Here is a 19,439-nt window from a genome sequence, read left to right as displayed (position 1 = left end):
GATTCTATAGGCTTGTGATCTATAAAAATCCACTTCAACGTCTTTCAGTTTATTTTCATCGATTAATTCCCTCCTTTAATGGCATAAAAAAATTTTCTTTTGATAGTGCCAGCTCTTTAAAAAAACAATTATAAGTATGATATGAAGATGTATATTTTTTTTATATTCGTACGAACTTAAATAGGTGCATTTTGTAGTATTTAACCATAGACTTTTGAAAATTATATGAGGTATTTATCTGACTCTCTCGACCAATAAACGAAGCTCATAATTGTGTTACTACATGAGAAATATGACTTTGAAAGAATTCTATTAAACAATAATTTTTGACACTAAATTAGTTGGCGTACTTTCGGTCAAAGTGTTCAATTTCAACTGTTGTTGCAACAGCCTTTTCCCGTTCGTTCGCTTTTATCGTCATTCCCATCATTTCTGCTCTTCGAAATTGATCTGCAAACGTATGTATGAACGTAAACCTGAAGATATTGAAAAATTCTTATCTTATTAATTTGATTGATTCAATTTGATTGTTTTTTTTCTATTTTTAGAACGAATTTTTCCATTCACCTAACATTAGTGTTATTGAAGATTGATTAATGATTCTATTAAAAAAAGCAATTAAAAAAAATATATTTTATAATCGAAAATTATTCACACATTTTACAATGTTATGACGTTATTTTTCTTCGTATAATCGTGCGTCCACAAGATCATTATTAACTTCCATTGGATAAAAAGTAATCAGGACAGTTCTTATATTTATGCCTCTATAATTTTATAAAATTATAAATAATGAGAAACTGTTTGATCTATGAGCGTTTGTAATGTAATCTATGATCGTAACTAAAATGACCGTATATTTCGGGTTAAAAGAACTTACGTAAAGGTATAAAGTCATTTCCTTAGATTAAATTTGCATACGTATTGTTCTTTTCCAACCCAGTAAATATGAATTTTAATTAACTAAATAATACATTTCAACAGTTCCCTTAAGACCTCTAACCTTAATGTTTAATTCGTGACTTAGTCAGCTATGAACGAAAAATACTTTTCTTAGCATCTTTACCATTTTTTAAAGTTCGTCCCATTTTTATGAAATAACTCGTTATACATATATATTTATATCATTATATATATATATGTATGTATGTATGGTCGTTATATAAATATTGAGTCGATCGGAAAGTCATTTCGTTTTTTCCTGACAGAGGATTTAATTGTATTTTTTTGCACCTAATTGTATTTTTTCACACTGAAACCGCATAATCATTATATGTCTTGAGAGCTGATATAGCAAGGCTTGTGTGTGAAAATATCCTATTGATTCTACGCAGTAGTTTTTGATTGGTGCCCTTTTAAATATAGAGAGCAATAAGCAGCATTTTCATCATACTTTACTTTTTTACTATAGAAAAGATAAAAATGCTGTTCAAGCCAGAAAGAAATTAACCGATGTGTATGGAGAAGGTGTGTTGACAGTACGTCAGTGTCACAATTGGTTCGCAAAATTTCGATGCGGCAATTTTGATGTCGAAGATGCACCACGTTCTGGAAGGCCGGTTGAAACTGATAGACACGATAAAGGCTTTAGTTGATGCAAATCGGTGAATAACAACACGTGAGATCCATGAGAGGTTGAATTTATCAAATCCAACTATTTATGACCACTTTAAAGGCCTGAGTTTAACCTCGAAGCTCGATATATGGGTTTCTCATGTTCTCACGGAAAGAAATTTGTGTCGTCGCGTTGACGTTTGTGATTCGCTTCTCAAACGTCACGAAAATAATCCATTTTTGAAGCGCATCATTACTGGGAACGAAAAATTGGATGTATACAACAATGTCAAACGCAAGAGATCATGGAGTAAAAAAGACGAACCGGCTCAAAGCATTTCCAAAGCCAATATCCATCAAAAAAAGGTGTTGCTGTCTGTTTGGTGGGATTTTAAAGAAATCTTTTTTTTTGAGTTTTTTCCGGATAATACAACAATTAATTCAGAAGTCTACTGTCATTAGCTGAACAAACTGAATGATGCACTTTAACAGAAAAGGCCAGAACTAATCAACAGAAAAGGTGTAGTGTTCCAACAAGATAATGCGAGACCTCATACAAGTTTGGTCACTTGCTAAAAGCTTTTTCAGCTTGAATGAGATACAATGACACATCCACCATATTATCCAGATCTGGAACCTCCGGATTATTATTCGTTCCGGTCACTGCAAAATTTGTTAGTCGGTCACTTCAAATGAAGAGATCAAAAACAACCTCGATCAGTTTTTTGCCAGTAAAGACCAAAAATTTTATTGGCGTGGAATAATACTACTACCAGAAAGATGGTAAAAGGTATTGGACCAGAATGGCCAATATATAATTTAATAAAATATTTGTTCATTATACGAAAATTGTCTTTCATTTTCACAAAAAAAAAAAGGAATGACTTTTTGAATAACTCAATATGAATGTTTCAATAATAATAGGTAGTGGAAAATACATTATATTAAATACGACTCGTAAAATGACTTCTAAATGACTTCCGTTGCTCTGATCGCATATTTTAAAAAGAGATATGACTTTCAAAATTACTTTTATTAAAGTTAAAATTATACGTAAAAAAAATTGTATGTAAAAGAATAGGTATTAAAGGGCAGATCAAAGTAGTTTTAAATTATTTATCAGTTTAATCGAAAAACTTGCATTCTCTAAGATGTACGGCATGCACAATTGTTGAAATTTTATGAACATAGCTTAACTCATTTAAATCAAATTATAAATTTAAATCTATAGGTTATTGTGTTGTTAAATAGTGGATATAAAAGGTAACTATTTTCTGCAATAAAATTTAGTGGAACGATAAGCTTCATTCGAGTAACGTTGATAGATGACTGATCTAGATATTTTCGTAGATAACATAATCAATTCTTGATCTGCATATTGGAAAATTCTTCAGAAAGTAAGTAAAAGTCATATGTTCATTAAAAATTTCATAATTTTTATTTTACATCAATAGAAAATTTAAAAATGTAGAAGTCAAACAATACGATTGTCACATGAAAATCAGATTGTCTCTCGTCAAATAATTCTTACTATAATTATAAGCCTTCTTCTCATTAGTAAATATAATAAATATGAAATCTTACTATGTAATATTAAGACTTCAAATAACTACAAATTAAATGGTACTGGTAAGATAAGATACAATATAAACCCAAATTATGGAATAGAATTTGAAATAGCATCATTTATAAATAAAATGAAATATAAATGAAAAATAAATCACTTTTCCATTATTTCTACATTGCACGAAATTAGTAAGTTTGCACTTGCGACGATTATCCAAGATTGAAAATTATTAAAATGTTCGCTAACAAGTATAATGTCGGTGGCTGTGTACATAGCTATAAACCCCATTAATATGTGTAATTAACATAAAATGACTAAGCTATCATTTTAGATCACATTGAGTATTAACTGTATTCCTGCCTTATTCTTCTTATGTATAAATGTATTTAAATATATAATTCTTGCATTTTGTTGTTATACGTAAACGCAAAATAAAATATGTATTAATTATGAATGAATTTCTAGTGGCGATACAAATCAAATTTCCTATCTATTTTTTCCTTGACCTGGTGAAACAATACGTGTCGATTTATCGATGGAATAAATTCAAGGTGTTGTTAGAAAAGAAAACATATTAAGACAAACGATTAAAGTGAACACGTCGAAGATATATTGCAAGATTTTATTTAATAATTTCTTGTTTGCAAATTATTTTACATTCTGGCGCGCTTGAATAACGGTACGATCATATATAAATATGCATGTATATAAGTAGACACACATATGAAGATACTGAATTATTTTCAACTGATCACAGATCAAACGATTTTCTAATTACACTTTTATATGTTTAAAATATAATAAATGTATTAGTGGCTTAGAATATTATAGAAGCATCCATGTAAGAACAGCCATGATCTCTTTTCATTCAATCGGTATTAATTCAGATAATGTTATAGCTTGATTATGTGAACAAAAATCAATTAATTACATGGGACTGGAGAATGCTAAAATAATATTCGAAGATACGATTATAATATTTTTTTTTAATAGAATTATCTGCCTACTAATAAGAAGTATGTGGAGGAACTCGTGCTAAAGAATAGAAAAAGAACGATCGAAGAATATGTTAATATTTTTGTTTACAGATCGATTTGAAGGAACAGAAATGATGGAAGTGCAAGTAAAAGCGGACGATCAAGAAACAACTGTAGCGAAAAAGGATTTGGGACTTGGAACATCGAACGAATATTCGCCAAATTAAACGCTATCTTCAGTTGAAAACATCGACAAATTAACGACGGAAAAACTTTCTATGTAAATTCTTTTTATAAACGGCGGCACAGGTTTTATGGGAAAAATGTTAATTGAAAAATTATTACGAGGATGCCCTGACATAAACTGCATTTACATTTTGATTAGTAGGAAAAAAGATAAAAGTGTCCCTAAACGAATGGAAAAAATTGTCGAAAATTCGGTGAGTCCTTCATTTACAATCGATTATTATTTTTATCTTGTGATAAGATTTTCATTCAATTCTATGATTCTATGTCTTCACTGAATAGTATTTAATATTTAATACATTTAATAGATACTTTTAAGAAGAAGAAAATTGATAAAGAATTATCAAAAGTCTCCTTCTTTCTAGTAAACCATATTAGAAATTGGCAGCAGTAAAGCCTAATAGAAAGTAGGATCCTCAATTGTTTGTTTTTGGTATCTTTTCTAATGTTAACGTTAAAATTAATATTTAGACAGAAAATATTCTCTACTTAGTTACATAATGACTTTGATGGAAGTCATGTAGAAAATTACAGTGAAATTCGTTTCCAAATTTATGAAAAACAATAAAAAAGAATGGTTTAGAAAAAGGTTTCCAAAGTCGAACACAGTACTTCTCGAACATTAATACATTCACGATCAAACGTATAAAGCGTTATGAACAGCTGGATACCAAATTTAATTTCCAAATATCTATAGCTGAATACCGCAATGATTTGTTATTTAAATATGTATCCATATTGGTAATGTAGCTTCTTGATATCATATTTCCAATTAATTTTTGCTTAAAATTTAAACGGGTAGTTAAATATTCGATAAAATATTACAGGAAATATAATGCTTAGAAAGAGTTACTTATATTGATGAAATTTATATTTAGCAAACGAATATATTAAATTGTCTAAGGCAAAACTAAATAACATATTTACAGATTTGTTTCAGCTAATAGCTTTACGTTGTATCAAATAATAACTAGAAATTGTGCACGTTTTATAAAGAAATTAAATCAATTTAAACGAAATTGAACAAAAAATTTTCCAATAAATAGTAAATATTTTAATAATAATGTTCTTTCGATAAAATGGAATTCGATAAAATATTGAATTTTACATTTATAATTTCTTTTTCAAAATCTGAAAATAAAAGTTGTAACACTATATTTTCACTTTTTGCTCATAATCAAGACATAAGATTACGTTAGCGGATTCGAAGTGTTAAAACTGTCTAATAAAAAATAATAAAATAATAAAAAGACTAAATTAGGGAAAGATCAGTTTTTTTTTTTCGAAGAAATGTCGAAAAATGTGAAGCAATGCTAATCCCATGTCTGAACTTAGAATGTCGAATAAGAAAGAATCAAAAATAACACTTGTGTTATTTTTAGGTCTGTAAAAGCATTTTTGTAAAGTTGACTCTACCAATCTTTTTAGTAATCTGAGCATTATTAAAATCATATTCAGAGAAAGAATATTTATCTATAATTTGTCTATATGTATTTAGAATATTTATGTATATTTGTCTATAATTTGTAATTATATTATCTATAATTTTGTAGAATCAAACTGCAATGATAAGAACTATTAGAAACTATTAGCGTATTACTGAAATTAATCAGCCTTGAACAAGAATGTATACGGCACGCCATTTTTTTATTTTAGTCTAATAAAACATTTTTTCTATAAAAAATGATAAGACAAATATATCTTGGCAGCTTATCCGTAATCAAAGAGATCATATCGATTATAACAACTAGTACTATTTGTAAAAAATACGTGTAGATATAATAAATTGGTCGATATTTTGTATTCAACATTTTTCTGAGTTCCTTAACAGTGGTTGGATGATTGAATTCTGTAAAAGTGATTGGATTATCCATAAATATGTAATTATAAGTAGAAATTTCTTCGATAGATCTGAAAGATTACAATACGCGGTAATTTAATTTATTTCTAAACGTCATTTAGTTTCATCGAAAATATTCCGATTAAACTTGATTAATTGATCCTACCTTTGATTATTCGCTATACGACATAGGATCCGACTTTCTAGTCATTCCTCTATTAATGATACGTAGGTGCGTATGTGGGAAAGGAAATATTTATGAACCTATCAATGCACACTTTTCAGTTATTTAACACGCTGAGGAAGCAGCAGCCAGGATTCCAAAATCGCTTAGTAGCGATCGAAGGTGACTGTAGTTTGCCGAATCTCGGTATTTCGATAACCGATAGAGCAAAACTCATACGAGAAGTCTCTATTGTTTTTCACGTTGCTGCTACTGTGCGATTCAACGAGAAAATCAAATTGGCGGCAGCTATTAATGTTCAAAGTCTGAAGGATATAATATACTTATCTAAGGAAATGTCGAAACTAAAGGTACGCATTCTATTCTTTGTATGAGTGCTAATAACTCTATCATCAATCTCTATGTCGATTATTTTTTATGATAAGCGGAAGAAATCAATTGTTTGGTTCAAAGAAACCCATTATTGTGTGACTTAATTCCTTCTCTAAGTCACCGAAATTTTTCCAAGCGAGGAAATTGAAGTTTCGCGATGAAATTATTGAACAAATCTCTTTTATACTTTATTGTTTGTAAAATTCAAATACGAATAATAAAACCGCTTGCTTGACAAAGAATTCACAAATGTTATATACTCATATATATGGGCATGTATATAGACAATCGACAAAAATGCTTCACGTTGAGAAATATACCTTTTGAACGTTTTATACGAAATTAATAAATCGATAAGGATTATTTATAAGTATACGCTAGTTCAGCAGAAGGTAATTTCTTCAAAAAAAAAAAAGGAAAAAAAATTATAAAAAGAATAATTAATTAAAGCAATAAAATTGTGAGCACAAATTCATGGTGAGTATATATTTCTAAAGTAATTGTCATCGTCGCAGCGTGATAGCTGAGAACAAGGGGTGTCCAACAATCTATAATACTGTGACCTTGTCGAGTCGTTGCACAAAAAAATATAAAATTTGGACAATTAGAAGACAGTTACCTGCACGCCTGGATAATATCAAATGTAAATCAACATGATAGGCATGGTCGGACTTACTGTGTCAATCAAATGTTAAGAGAAATTTGTTTTTGATGGATATCATTTCGAGTACTTGTTCAAAGAAATCTTTCCTGATTAATATTTTCATCATAGTTATTCCATTATTAACATCAATTGAATCACTTCTATCATTTTCTTTTTACTCAAAATCGTGTCAAGTTCACAGTATTATAGTTCGTTCGATTCATCCTGACCTTATCTGTTACAATTCGAATAAAAATGAAAGTATGTATCCCTATTTAACAAATTCTCTGTGACATCGAAAACTCAAAAAAATGATTCTGAAAAACCATTGATTAATGTATGCTCCTTTGAATCAATGAATTAGGTTCTCCGTTATTTCTTCGCATCATTAAAATTAGTAAGGGTATCGATTCGGAACATGGTTATTGAGACACTCTGCACATATTATTAATTATGTGGATCTTTAATTGAATGATTGACTCTAATAAATGTTCGTTATCTTTTGTATTATAGAGTTTCGTCCATGTATCAACGGCTTATGCCAATTGTCTTCAAAATCAGATCGAGGAGAAATTTTATAATCCATCGATGGATGCTGACAAATTCATCGATTTGATGGAATCTATGGATGAGAAATTGCTCGATGATATCTTACACCGCAGTAAGTCTATCACCGAGTCTTGATTTCACGATTGTTTTCTCCCATTATATTTCCACACAATCGTAGTTGGCATTTGTCGAGCGAAACGATTAACTGAACACGTATACAATCTTCAAAAATCTGAGTTACTTATTAAGCAGATTTCTTGGATCCAACTTTCTTTTTTTTCATCGATCCTATCGTCATTGTTCTCGATTCATGTTTTTCACATTATTTGTAATGTAAAAATAATAGAAAGTAGTTTGACAGCATAAAAAAATTTGGTAAGCGATGCCTCGATTTTTAATGCTATAAGATAGGACACTCATTCTCTCGAGAGAGAATCATTGTCGAAACATGTCGATGTTTACAATTATCTTTAAGACGAACTCATATTTGCGATGAATCGCTAAATATAATCTTAGTACTCGGAGATTTGACGACTACTGCGCTAATTTTTGTGCCTGTGACATAACGAATAATCAAAGGTAGGATCAATTAATCAAGTTTAATCGGAACATTTTCGATGAAACCAAATGACGTTTAGAAATAAATTAAATTACCGCGTATTGTAATCTTTCAGATCTATCGAAGAAATTTCTATTTATAATTACACATTTATGGATAATCCAATCACTTTTACAGAATTCAATCATCCAACCACTGTTAAGGAACTCAGAAAAATGTTGAATACAAAATATCGACCAATTTATTATATCTACACGTATTTTTTACAAATAGTACTAGTTGTTATAATCGATATGATCTCTTTGATTACGGATAAGCTGCCAAGATATATTTGTCTTATCATTTTTTATAGAAAAAATGTTTTATTAGACTAAAATAAAAAAATGGCGTGCCGTATACATTCTTGTTCAAGGCTGATTAATTTCAGTAATACGCTAATAGTTTCTAATAGTTCTTATCATTGCAGTTTGATTCTACAAAATTATAGATAATATAATTACAAATTATAGACAAATATACATAAATATTCTAAATACATATAGACAAATTATAGATAAATATTCTTTCTCTGAATATGATTTTAATAATGCTCAGATTACTAAAAAGATTGGTAGAGTCAACTTTACAAAAATGCTTTTACAGACCTAAAAATAACACAAGTGTTATTTTTGATTCTTTCTTATTCGACATTCTAAGTTCAGACATGGGATTAGCATTGCTTCACATTTTTCGACATTTCTTCGAAAAAAAAAACTGATCTTTCCCTAATTTAGTCTTTTTATTATTTTATTATTTTTTATTAGACAGTTTTAACACTTCGAATCCGCTAACGTAATCTTATGTCTTGATTATGAGCAAAAAGTGAAAATATAGTGTTACAACTTTTATTTTCAGATTTTGAAAAAGAAATTATAAATGTAAAATTCAATATTTTATCGAATTCCATTTTATCGAAAGAACATTATTATTAAAATATATACTATTTATTGGAAAATTTTTTGTTCAATTTCGTTTAAATTGATTTAATTTCTTTATAAAACGTGCACAATTTCTAGTTATTATTTGATACAACGTAAAGCTATTAGCTGAAACAAATCTGTAAATATGTTATTTAGTTTTGCCTTAGACAATTTAATATATTCGTTTGCTAAATATAAATTTCATCAATATAAGTAACTCTTTCTAAGCATTATATTTCCTGTAATATTTTATCGAATATTTAACTACCCGTTTAAATTTTAAGCAAAAATTAATTGGAAATATGATATCAAGAAGCTACATTACCAATATGGATACATATTTAAATAACAAATCATTGCGGTATTCAGCTATAGATATTTGGAAATTAAATTTGGTATCCAGCTGTTCATAACGCTTTATACGTTTGATCGTGAATGTATTAATGTTCGAGAAGTACTGTGTTCGACTTTGGAAACCTTTTTCTAAACCATTCTTTTTTATTGTTTTTCATAAATTTGGAAACGAATTTCACTGTAATTTTCTACATGACTTCCATCAAAGTCATTATGTAACTAAGTAGAGAATATTTTCTGTCTAAATATTAATTTTAACGTTAACATTAGAAAAGATACCAAAAACAAACAATTGAGGATCCTACTTTCTATTAGGCTTTACTGCTGCCAATTTCTAATACAGTTTACTAGAAAGAAGGAGATTTTTGAAAATTCTTCATCAATTTTCTTCTTCTTAAAAATATCTATTAAACGTATTAAATATTAAATACTATTCAGTGAAGACATAGAATCATAGAATTGAATGAAAATCTTATCACAAGATAAAAATAATAATCGATTGTAAATGAAGGACTCACCGAATTTTCGACAATTTTTTCCATTCTTTTAGGGACACTTTTATCTTTTTTCCTACGAATCAAAATGTAAATGCAGTTTATGTCAGGGCATCCTTGTAATAATTTTTCAATTAACATTTTTCCCATAAAACCTGTGCCGCCGGTTATAAAAAGAATTTACGTAGAAAGTTTTTTCCGTCGTTAATTTGTCGATGTTTTCAACTGAAAATAACGTTTAATTTGGCAAATATTCGTTCGATGTTCCAAGTTCCAAATCCTTTTTCGCTACAGTTGTTTCTTGATCGTCCGCTTTTACTTGCACTCCCATAATTTTTACTTTTTCAAATCGATCTATATACGTGAAGATAAACGTAGATAACTTCACAATTTCTTATTTCATCAATTCGATTGATTTAGTTTTGTCGTATCTTCTTCTACTCTTTAGTACGAGTTCTTCTATTTGCCTCTCATTAATAAGATTGATAATTGATTAATAATTCTATTAATAAAATGATTCTATGAAAAATAAATGATTGAAATGATTGATTCTATATGATTGACACTTTTATTAAAAAAACGAAATATTATAATCTAACGTTTGAATATTATTCACGCATTTTCCAGTCTAACGTGTTTAACTTATTTTTCTTCGTATTATCGACCGACCAGAAGTTTGTTATTAATTCTAATTGGATAAAAATTATTCATGGCAATTCTTACATTAATGCCTCTATAATATAATAAAATTATAAATTAGAAAATCGTTTGACCTATGATTCTTTTTTTATTCAAAAATGTTATTAAATTTTTATATAATACTTTACAGTTATGATATTTTTAATTCACATATGAATTTTACTCACTTTTAGAGGTATATTATCTATTACGCAGAAATTGAGACGTTATCAACTAAGTTATTTATGTTTGAATCGAACTTACTCTTTTCTTGTGCTCCAGTCACCTATAGATATTGCTCGAATGAAGCTCTTCGTTTCACTGAATTATTTACAGAATTAGTTACCTCTGCTACGCACTGTTTAAATCCATCATTCTATCCAATGATGATGCAATAACCCATAGATTTACATTTAAAACTTCATTTCAGTGGATCAGGCTAAATTTTCGAGATTACATCATGCTCGCCATACCATAAAAAATGCAAAACTAAACGATTTATCTGTAAAAATGATAAAAAATTTTAAACTACTTCGACAGTGAAATATATCCTTCATGATTTCATATGTATACGTTTTTATTCGTTTGCATAAGTAAATATCGAAAAGCAACTTTTATAATAAATTCTATTACAAAAATATGGATTAATAAAGTTTTCAATTAAAAGTTTTAAACTTTATACAAAGTTTCAAAATTTTTAACTTTCTAACAAGTTTAAATTAAAAATTGTGAGGAAGTATCACACGAGTTTATCATTAACGTCTTTGGTATCACACGATAAAATTAGATACAATAAATGCAATTTTAAAATATTGTATCAAAATGAAGAATAGGCATAAACGTCATAAGTAGAAAGATGAACTTCAGGTATTATTATGAATGAATGCTGTTTTTCATAATGTTATATGTTATTCAATGTTATTATCTATTGTTACTATTTAAGAAATTTTTTGAAAGGGAAAGAGAGGTAGATATTAATATTTTTCTTTGTGAAACTTACAAAAGTGACGCGAACGAGGAGGATATGGAAATGTATTTTCTTGAAGCTATTCAAAAATGGAATCCCCTGATTCTAATCAACCTATAATTATTGTAATTCGTAAATATGACTGAGAGAAGTCGTTACACTTTCTCAATTGCTATCATCCTGAAATACGCAAAGAAACAAGATGATATTTCTGTTATCTATTCTAGAGCATGAGACAATTCAGATAGATGTATTTAAATGATATTTACATAACTACTTTGTGGCTTAGATAAATGATGATAGGTTTAGAAAATGATTTTTTAAATGTATTTTCCACCAGTTGCTATATTTATTATCAACAAAACATATGAAAAAATTACAGTATGCGTCCATGGCTTTTGTCAATTAATTCAAATTTCTGTGTCGATATTATTTCCAAAATATCAAAATACCTTACGAATTAATCATTTGCCGTCTTAACTGAGACTTAACAGTTAACAATTTTATTATAAAAAGTTTTCCCTTCACTATATTCGAAATTAAATGTAAGATGGTAAACTTTCTGTTAAGATATTGTAAGGTAGTCAAGATGTGATTGCCGGTTTTTTAGAAGATTAAAATAAAAAGATCTAATACGGTATAAATTTCATTTCTTTTCAAGTTCCTGTAACCTTATTTTAACAGTTTTAAAGACGAACTGGTTGAAATTAAAATGAAATATTCAATTTCAATTACAAATTATCCAGATATAATAGGAATTATTTGTAAATGAATATAAGGTAATAATATCTAAAAATTATGAAAAAGAAGATGATTGTAATCATAATTAATATGAAAATAAATTTATTATCATGATATGTAAGAAAGATACATTTTTATACAACTTTGAAATCCAATCCGCATTAAGTACTATACCCTCATTTGAAATAGAATTCGCTTAAATCTACAAATATCAACAGAGTACAGATTGAAGTCTATTTTCAGGCGCAATGATTCATATAAAATTTATATAAAGAATTATGTATAGAAGATCTTAATATTATTTACACAATAATAATTAGACTATATTGATATCAATTTCAAACAAAACAAAAAACATCTCAAAGTTGTATTGTCACTTTCCTTAACGTCAGTTGTTTATTTTACGCATATTCGAATGTTACAAGTGTCTGAATGTCATCATCCAAGTTATCATAAGGAATACGCAGAAGATAAAAAGTTTGAATGCTTGGTATATCCAGTAAAGCCTTGAAAATTAAAAAGGCAAGTATTATTTGAAGGTCATTGTGAATAATAGACGATCAATGAGGAAGTGGATACCTTCGCCATTTTATACGAGCTTGTGGAAGCGTTTCAATGGGATCCTTTAAGATGTACATTCTTATGCCTAGAATGTAACTTTCACAGTATGTGTCCCAAATGAGATCCTCTATATCACAAAAGAAAAATATGCGATCTTCCGTCGTTAATTTACTTAACAGTTCGTTTCACCTTTAGTAAATTAGTAAAGTTCAATTTGGAAGAGGTAAAATAATTGAATATGTTCGACAGTGTATAAATTTTTTTATACATTTTGAGTAACCTTAAACATAAGCGTAAATTTGTTTAAAATTGTATGATCGTTGAAAAGATAGGTGTCGCATATAAAAATAATTAAAGTTACATTTATAGAAAAGAAAATTATAAAGAAAAATATAAGAAAAATATACGAACATTGGAACCTCAAAGAGAAAATAAGTGCTATAGAAAGAATACAAGTTTGATAGATAATAAAGAAATAAATACAACAAATGTGCCAAGAAAAGGCACTTAAAGATCGGCTACTAAAAGAAGGGAGATGGTAAATCGAATTTTGTTACCAGAATTTTACGGACTATTAAGGAAGATGACAGTAACTAAGAACAAGACACCTCGAATTTCTAACGGCTTTTTGGAAAAGGGGAGACACAATTATGACAATTGGTATTTCATTCAGTTCGTAAGATGAATGATACCGGCGAAGTATCATATGAATAATGTGATTACTATTATGTACTTAAGAAAAGAAGATGCTGAGAAGGGTGTAAATAACCGCATTATTAGTCTAGATATTCAATCATGTACCATTTTGATACGAATTAATTATAGATTAATGGGAAGACAAGTTTAAACTAAATTGTTCAATGATCAGTTTATTCTTCGAAAAATTATCGAAACATGCGAGCCATTGCTAAGCCTAGACGAGAACTTAGAAAGCTCAAGAAGGCCAAACAAACGTTTTAAGGAATTTTTAGATTTGAAATAGGCTGATTGAATCGAGTTTTTTGAGAATCTGAAAATGCATACGATGCATCGAACTCGAAAAAAAGATAAGAAAAAATTACCTTGGCTTTTTACCTAAACATAAGGAAATCGTATCGATTATAATAGCCGGTAGTATATGTAGAAAATACATGAAGATAAATTGATTGATATTTTATATTCCGAAAGGTTAAGTACCAAGTTGCTTCGTTAGTCGGTAATAATCCAATATTCTTCATCGCCAGTTCTGTGAATACCTTATAAGTGATTGGATAATCGGTAGATGTGTAATTATAAATAGGAATTTCTTCGGTGGATCTAAAAAATTACAGTAAGCGGTAATTTAATTATTTCTAATCGTCATTTGGTTTGATCGAAAATATTTCGAATAAATGTGATTAATTGACGTTACCTTCGATTATTCGCTATATCCCAGGCACTAACGATTAGCACATTAGTCGTCAGATCTCCAGGTATAATGTTTACATTTACCGACTCATCGCAAAAATTAGTTCGTATTATTCCCATTGCAGCACCTGCTGTAATTCCAACTAACCCGTTCATATTATCGGTCCATCCTTGTGTAGGTTCTATATATGTTGGTAACACTAGGAATATTAAATTAATTATTATGTATTATTTATTATTTTGTTCTAACAGAGTCACATTATTACCAACCGATTCCTGGACGAAATATTCCAATCGGCATTACGCCAGCATGTCTTTTTAGGATATTCTCGGCGATTGATTTCGTATAAACATATGTATTCGGCCATACTCCAAGTAAACTAATACCAGAAATAAGATTCAATTTTTAATTGTCAGTCTCGTAACCTGTCCTCTTAATATATTTTTAATATATTCACGACCGGAAACGTAATTACAAAAGGTCATTACAATATCGATAGACGTATACAAGTAACGAAGTTCTAACGATAATGGTATTGACAAACATAATGGACAGCCATAAAAATTGCAAATCTTTGATCTATCAAGCAGATTTTTCAAATGACTTTGTATAACTAAAGAACATTATAATTAAATATGAAATTGTAATTGTTGATTTGTTTCTTCAATTTCGTTTAACTTTGTTAAATTCTATTGTCAAATATGTTCAACTGTGATATTATTTTTTAATTCAATAATGAATCGTAATTTTTCTTATGATTAGATACAACGTAAAGATAGTATTCAAAAAGAATTTGAAAAAATGTTGTTGAATTTTAATTTACAGGAAATTCATTATTTTCGTTTCCAGGAGATATAATCAATGAATTTAAGTAGCATTTAAAATTTTTAAATTTTCAGTAACTTTTCATGAATTATTTAATTTGTTCCCTAATATTTTCACCAAAAATTTACTTAAAATAAAAACATTATGCGAAGAAGCAATATTTTTTATATTCTCATACATTTGGATAGTAAAAACTTGCGATATACTGGAATAGATTTTCGAAGATTTTATGCGTATCCAGCTAATCGTTTCGCTCGACAAATGCCAAGTACGATTCTGTGGAAATATAATGGGAGAAAACAATCGTGAAATCAAGTGAAATCGGTGATAGACTTACTGCGGTGTAATATCATCGAGCAATTTCTCATCCATATATTCCATCAAATCGATGCATTTGTCGGCATCCATCGGTGGATTATAAAATTTCTCCTCGATCTGATTTTGAAGACAATTGGCATAAGCCGTTGATACATGGACGAAACTCTATAATACAAAAGATAACGAACATTTATTAGAGTCAATCATTCAATTAAAGATCCACATAATTAATAATATGTGCAGAGTGTCTCAATAACCATGTTCCGAATCGATACCCTTACTAATTTTAATAATGCGAAGAAATAACGGAGAACCTAATTCATTGGTTCAAAGGAGCATACATTAATCAATGGTTTTTCAGAATCATTTTTTGAGTTTTCGATGTCACAGAGAATTTGTTAAATAGGGATACATACTTTCATTTTTATTCGAATTGTAACAGATAAGGTCAGGATGAATCGAACGCACTATAATACTGTGAACTTGACACGATTTTGAGTAAAAAGAAAATGATAGAAGAGAATCAATTGATGTTAATAATGGAATAACTATGATGAAAATATTAATCAGGAAAGATTTCTTTGAACAAGTACTCGAAATGATATCCATCAAAAACAAATTTCTCTTAACATTTGATTGACACAGTAAGTCCGACCATGCCCATCATGTTGATTTACATTTGATATTATCCAGGCGTGCAGGTAACTGTCTTCTATATAGATATTTGGCAATTAAATTTGGTATCCAGCTGTTCATATCGCTTTATACGCTTGATCGTGAATATATTAATGTTCGAGAAGTACTGTGTTCGACTTTGGAAACCTTTTTCTAAACCATTCTTTTTGATTTTCTTCCATAAACTTGGAAAAGCATTTCACTCTAATTTTTTCATGACTTCCATCAAAGTCATTATTTAACTAAGTAGTGAATATTGTAAGTCTAAATATTAATTTTAACGTTAACATTAGAAAAGATACAAAAAACAAACAATTGAGGATCCTACTTTCTATAAGGCTTTAATGCTGCCAATTTCTAATATGGTTTACTTGAAAGAAGGAGACTTTTGATAATTCTTTATCAATTTTCTTCTTCTTAAGAGTATCTATTAAATGTATTAAATATTAAATACTATTCAGTGAAGACATAGAATCATAGAATTGAATGAAAATCTTATCACAAGATAAAAATAATAATCGATTGTAAATGAAAGTCTCACCGAATTTTCGACAATTTCTTCCATTCTTTTAGGGACACTTTTATCTTTTTTCCTACGAATCAAAATGTAAATGCAGTTTATGCCAGGGCATCCTCGTAATAATTTTTCAATTAACATTTTTCCCATAAAACCTGTGCCGCCGGTTATAAAAAGAATTTACATAGAAAGTTTTTCCGTCGTTAATTTGTCGATGTTTTCAACTGAAGATAGCGTTTAATTTGGCGAATATTCGTTCGATATTCCAAGTCCCTAATCCTTTTTCGCTACAGTTGTTTCTTGGCCGTCCGCTTTTATTTGCACTTCCATCATTTCTGTTCCTTCAAATCGATCTGTAAACAAAAATATTAACATATATTCTTCGATCGTTCTGTTTCTATTCTTTAGCACGAGTTCTTCAACATACTTCATATTAGTAGGCTGATAATTCTATTAAAAAAGAATTTTATAATCCTACCTTCGAATATTATTTAAGCATTCTCCAGTCCCATGTAATTAATTGATTTTTGTTCATATAATCAAGCTATAACATTATCTGAATTAATACCGATTGAATGAAAAGAGATCATGGCTGTTCTTACATGGATGCTTCTATAATATTCTAAGCCAGTAATTCATTTATAATATTTTAAACTTATAAGGGTGTAATTAGAAAATCGTTTGATCTGTGATCAGTTGAAAATAATTCAATATCTCCATATGTGTGTCTGCTTATATACATGCATATTTATATTTGATCGTTTCGTTATTCAAGCGCGCCAGAAAGTAAAATAATTTGCAAACAAGAAATTATTAAATAAACTCTCGCAATATATCTTCGACGTGTTCATTTTAATCGTTTGTCTTAATATGTCTTCTTTTCTAACAATGAATGAATAAAAGATATGATTTCCAGTGGTCAGAAGGCACCTTGAATTTATTCCATAGATAAATCGACACGTATTGTTTCATCAGGTCAAGGAAAAAATAGATGGGAAATTTGATTTGTATCGCCACTAGAAATTCATTCATAATTAATACATATTTTATTTTGCATTTACGTATAACAACAAAATGCAAGAATTATATATTTAAATACATTTATAGATGAGAAGATTAAGGCAGGAATACAGTTAAAACTCAATGTGGTCTAAGATGATCGCTTGGTCATTTTATGTTAATTACACATTCTAATGGGGTTTATATCTATGTACACAGCCACCGACATTATACTTGTTAGCGAACATTTTAATAATTTTCAATCTTGGATAATCGTGGCAAGTGCAAACTTACTAATTTCGTGCAAAGTAGAAATAATGGAAAAGTGATTTATTTTTCATTTATATTTCATTTTATTTATAAATGATGCTATTTCAAATTCTATTCCATAATTTGGGTTTATATTGTATCTTATGATACCAGTACCATTTAATTTGAAATTATTTGAAGTCTTAATATTACATAGTAAGATTTCATATTTATTATATTTACTAATGAGAAGAAGGCTTATAATTATAGTAAGAATTATTTGACGAGAGACAATCTGATTTTCATGTGACAATCGTATTGTTTGACTTCTACATTTTTAAATTTTCTATTGATGTAAAATAAAAATTATGATATTTTTAATGAACATATGACTTTTACTTACTTTCAGAAGTATTTTCCAATATGCAGATCAAGAATTGATTATGCAATTGATTATGCAATTGAATATGTAATTGATTCTACGAAAATATCTAGATCAGTCATCTATCAACGTTACTCGAATGAAGCTTACCGTTCTACTAAATTTTATTGCAGAAAATAGTTACCTTTTATATCCACTATTTAACAACACAATAACCTATAGATTTAAATTTATAATTTGATTTAAATGAGTTAAGCTATGTTCATAAAATTTCAACAATTGTGCATGCCGTACATCTTAGAGAATGCAAGTTTTTCGATTAAACTGATAAATAATTTAAAACTACTTTGATCTGCCCTTTAATACCTATTCTTTTACATACAATTTTTTTTACGTATAATTTTAACTTTAATAAAAGTAATTTTGAAAGTCATATCTCTTTTTAAAATATGCGATCAGAGCAACGGAAGTCATTTAGAAGTCATTTTACGAGTCGTATTTAATATAATGTATTTTCCACTACCTATTATTATTGAAACATTCATATTGAGTCATTCGAAAAGTCATTTCTTTTTTTTTTTGTGAAAATGAAAGACAATTTTCGTATAATGAACAAATATTTTATTAAATTATATATTGGCCATTCTGGTCCAATACCTTTTACCATCTTTCTGGTAGTAGTATTATTCCACGCCAATAAAATTTTTGGTCTTTACTGGCAAAAAACTGATCGAGGTTGTTTTTGATCTCTTCATTTGAAGTGACCGACTAACAAATTTTGCAGTGACCGGAACGAATAATAATCCGGAGGTTCCAGATCTGGATAATATGGTGGATGTGTC

At 28.6% G+C, this 19,439-nt stretch overlaps 2 protein-coding genes across 4 annotated transcripts; one reads left to right on the top strand and one right to left on the bottom strand.

Annotated features, from left to right (window-relative positions):
* The first annotated feature begins 2,531 nt into the window (after nt 1-2,531).
* LOC124957305 (fatty acyl-CoA reductase 1-like) lies at nt 2,532-8,859 on the top strand. 2 transcript variants are annotated; one of them, XR_007103487.1, is made up of 5 exons: nt 2,532-2,951; nt 4,210-4,538; nt 6,470-6,718; nt 7,897-8,511; nt 8,607-8,859. XR_007103487.1 is itself a non-coding variant. In XM_047514239.1 (4 exons), the coding sequence occupies exons 2-4, from the start codon at nt 4,413-4,415 to the stop codon at nt 8,065-8,067; spliced, it is 546 nt and encodes a 181-aa protein (XP_047370195.1). In that variant the 5' UTR covers nt 2,532-2,951; nt 4,210-4,412; the 3' UTR covers nt 8,068-8,859. The 2 variants fall into 2 exon arrangements, 1 of the variants encoding a protein (XP_047370195.1); XM_047514239.1 differs by having other exon boundaries at nt 7,897-8,859.
* Nucleotides 8,860-12,841: 3,982 nt separating this feature from the next.
* Nucleotides 12,842-18,749, bottom strand: LOC124957304 (fatty acyl-CoA reductase wat-like). 2 transcript variants are annotated; one of them, XM_047514237.1, is made up of 8 exons: nt 18,619-18,749; nt 16,992-17,320; nt 15,795-15,940; nt 14,902-15,011; nt 14,636-14,831; nt 14,320-14,541; nt 13,264-13,525; nt 12,842-13,190 (listed from the first exon to the last, which is right to left on the bottom strand). In XM_047514237.1, the coding sequence occupies exons 2-7, from the start codon at nt 17,115-17,117 to the stop codon at nt 13,414-13,416; spliced, it is 912 nt and encodes a 303-aa protein (XP_047370193.1). In that variant the 5' UTR covers nt 17,118-17,320; nt 18,619-18,749; the 3' UTR covers nt 12,842-13,190; nt 13,264-13,413. The 2 variants fall into 2 exon arrangements, with proteins under 2 accessions (XP_047370193.1, XP_047370194.1); XM_047514238.1 differs by lacking the exon at nt 18,619-18,749 and adding an exon at nt 17,446-18,296.
* Nucleotides 18,750-19,439: the final 690 nt, after the last annotated feature.

The sequence above is a fragment of the Vespa velutina genome, chromosome 25 (assembly GCF_912470025.1).
Source record: "Vespa velutina chromosome 25, iVesVel2.1, whole genome shotgun sequence".
NCBI classification, from domain to species: Eukaryota; Metazoa; Arthropoda; class Insecta; order Hymenoptera; family Vespidae; genus Vespa; species Vespa velutina.
Note: the sequence above shows the minus strand (reverse complement) of the source record. Positions and strands in the feature narration are given on the sequence as shown.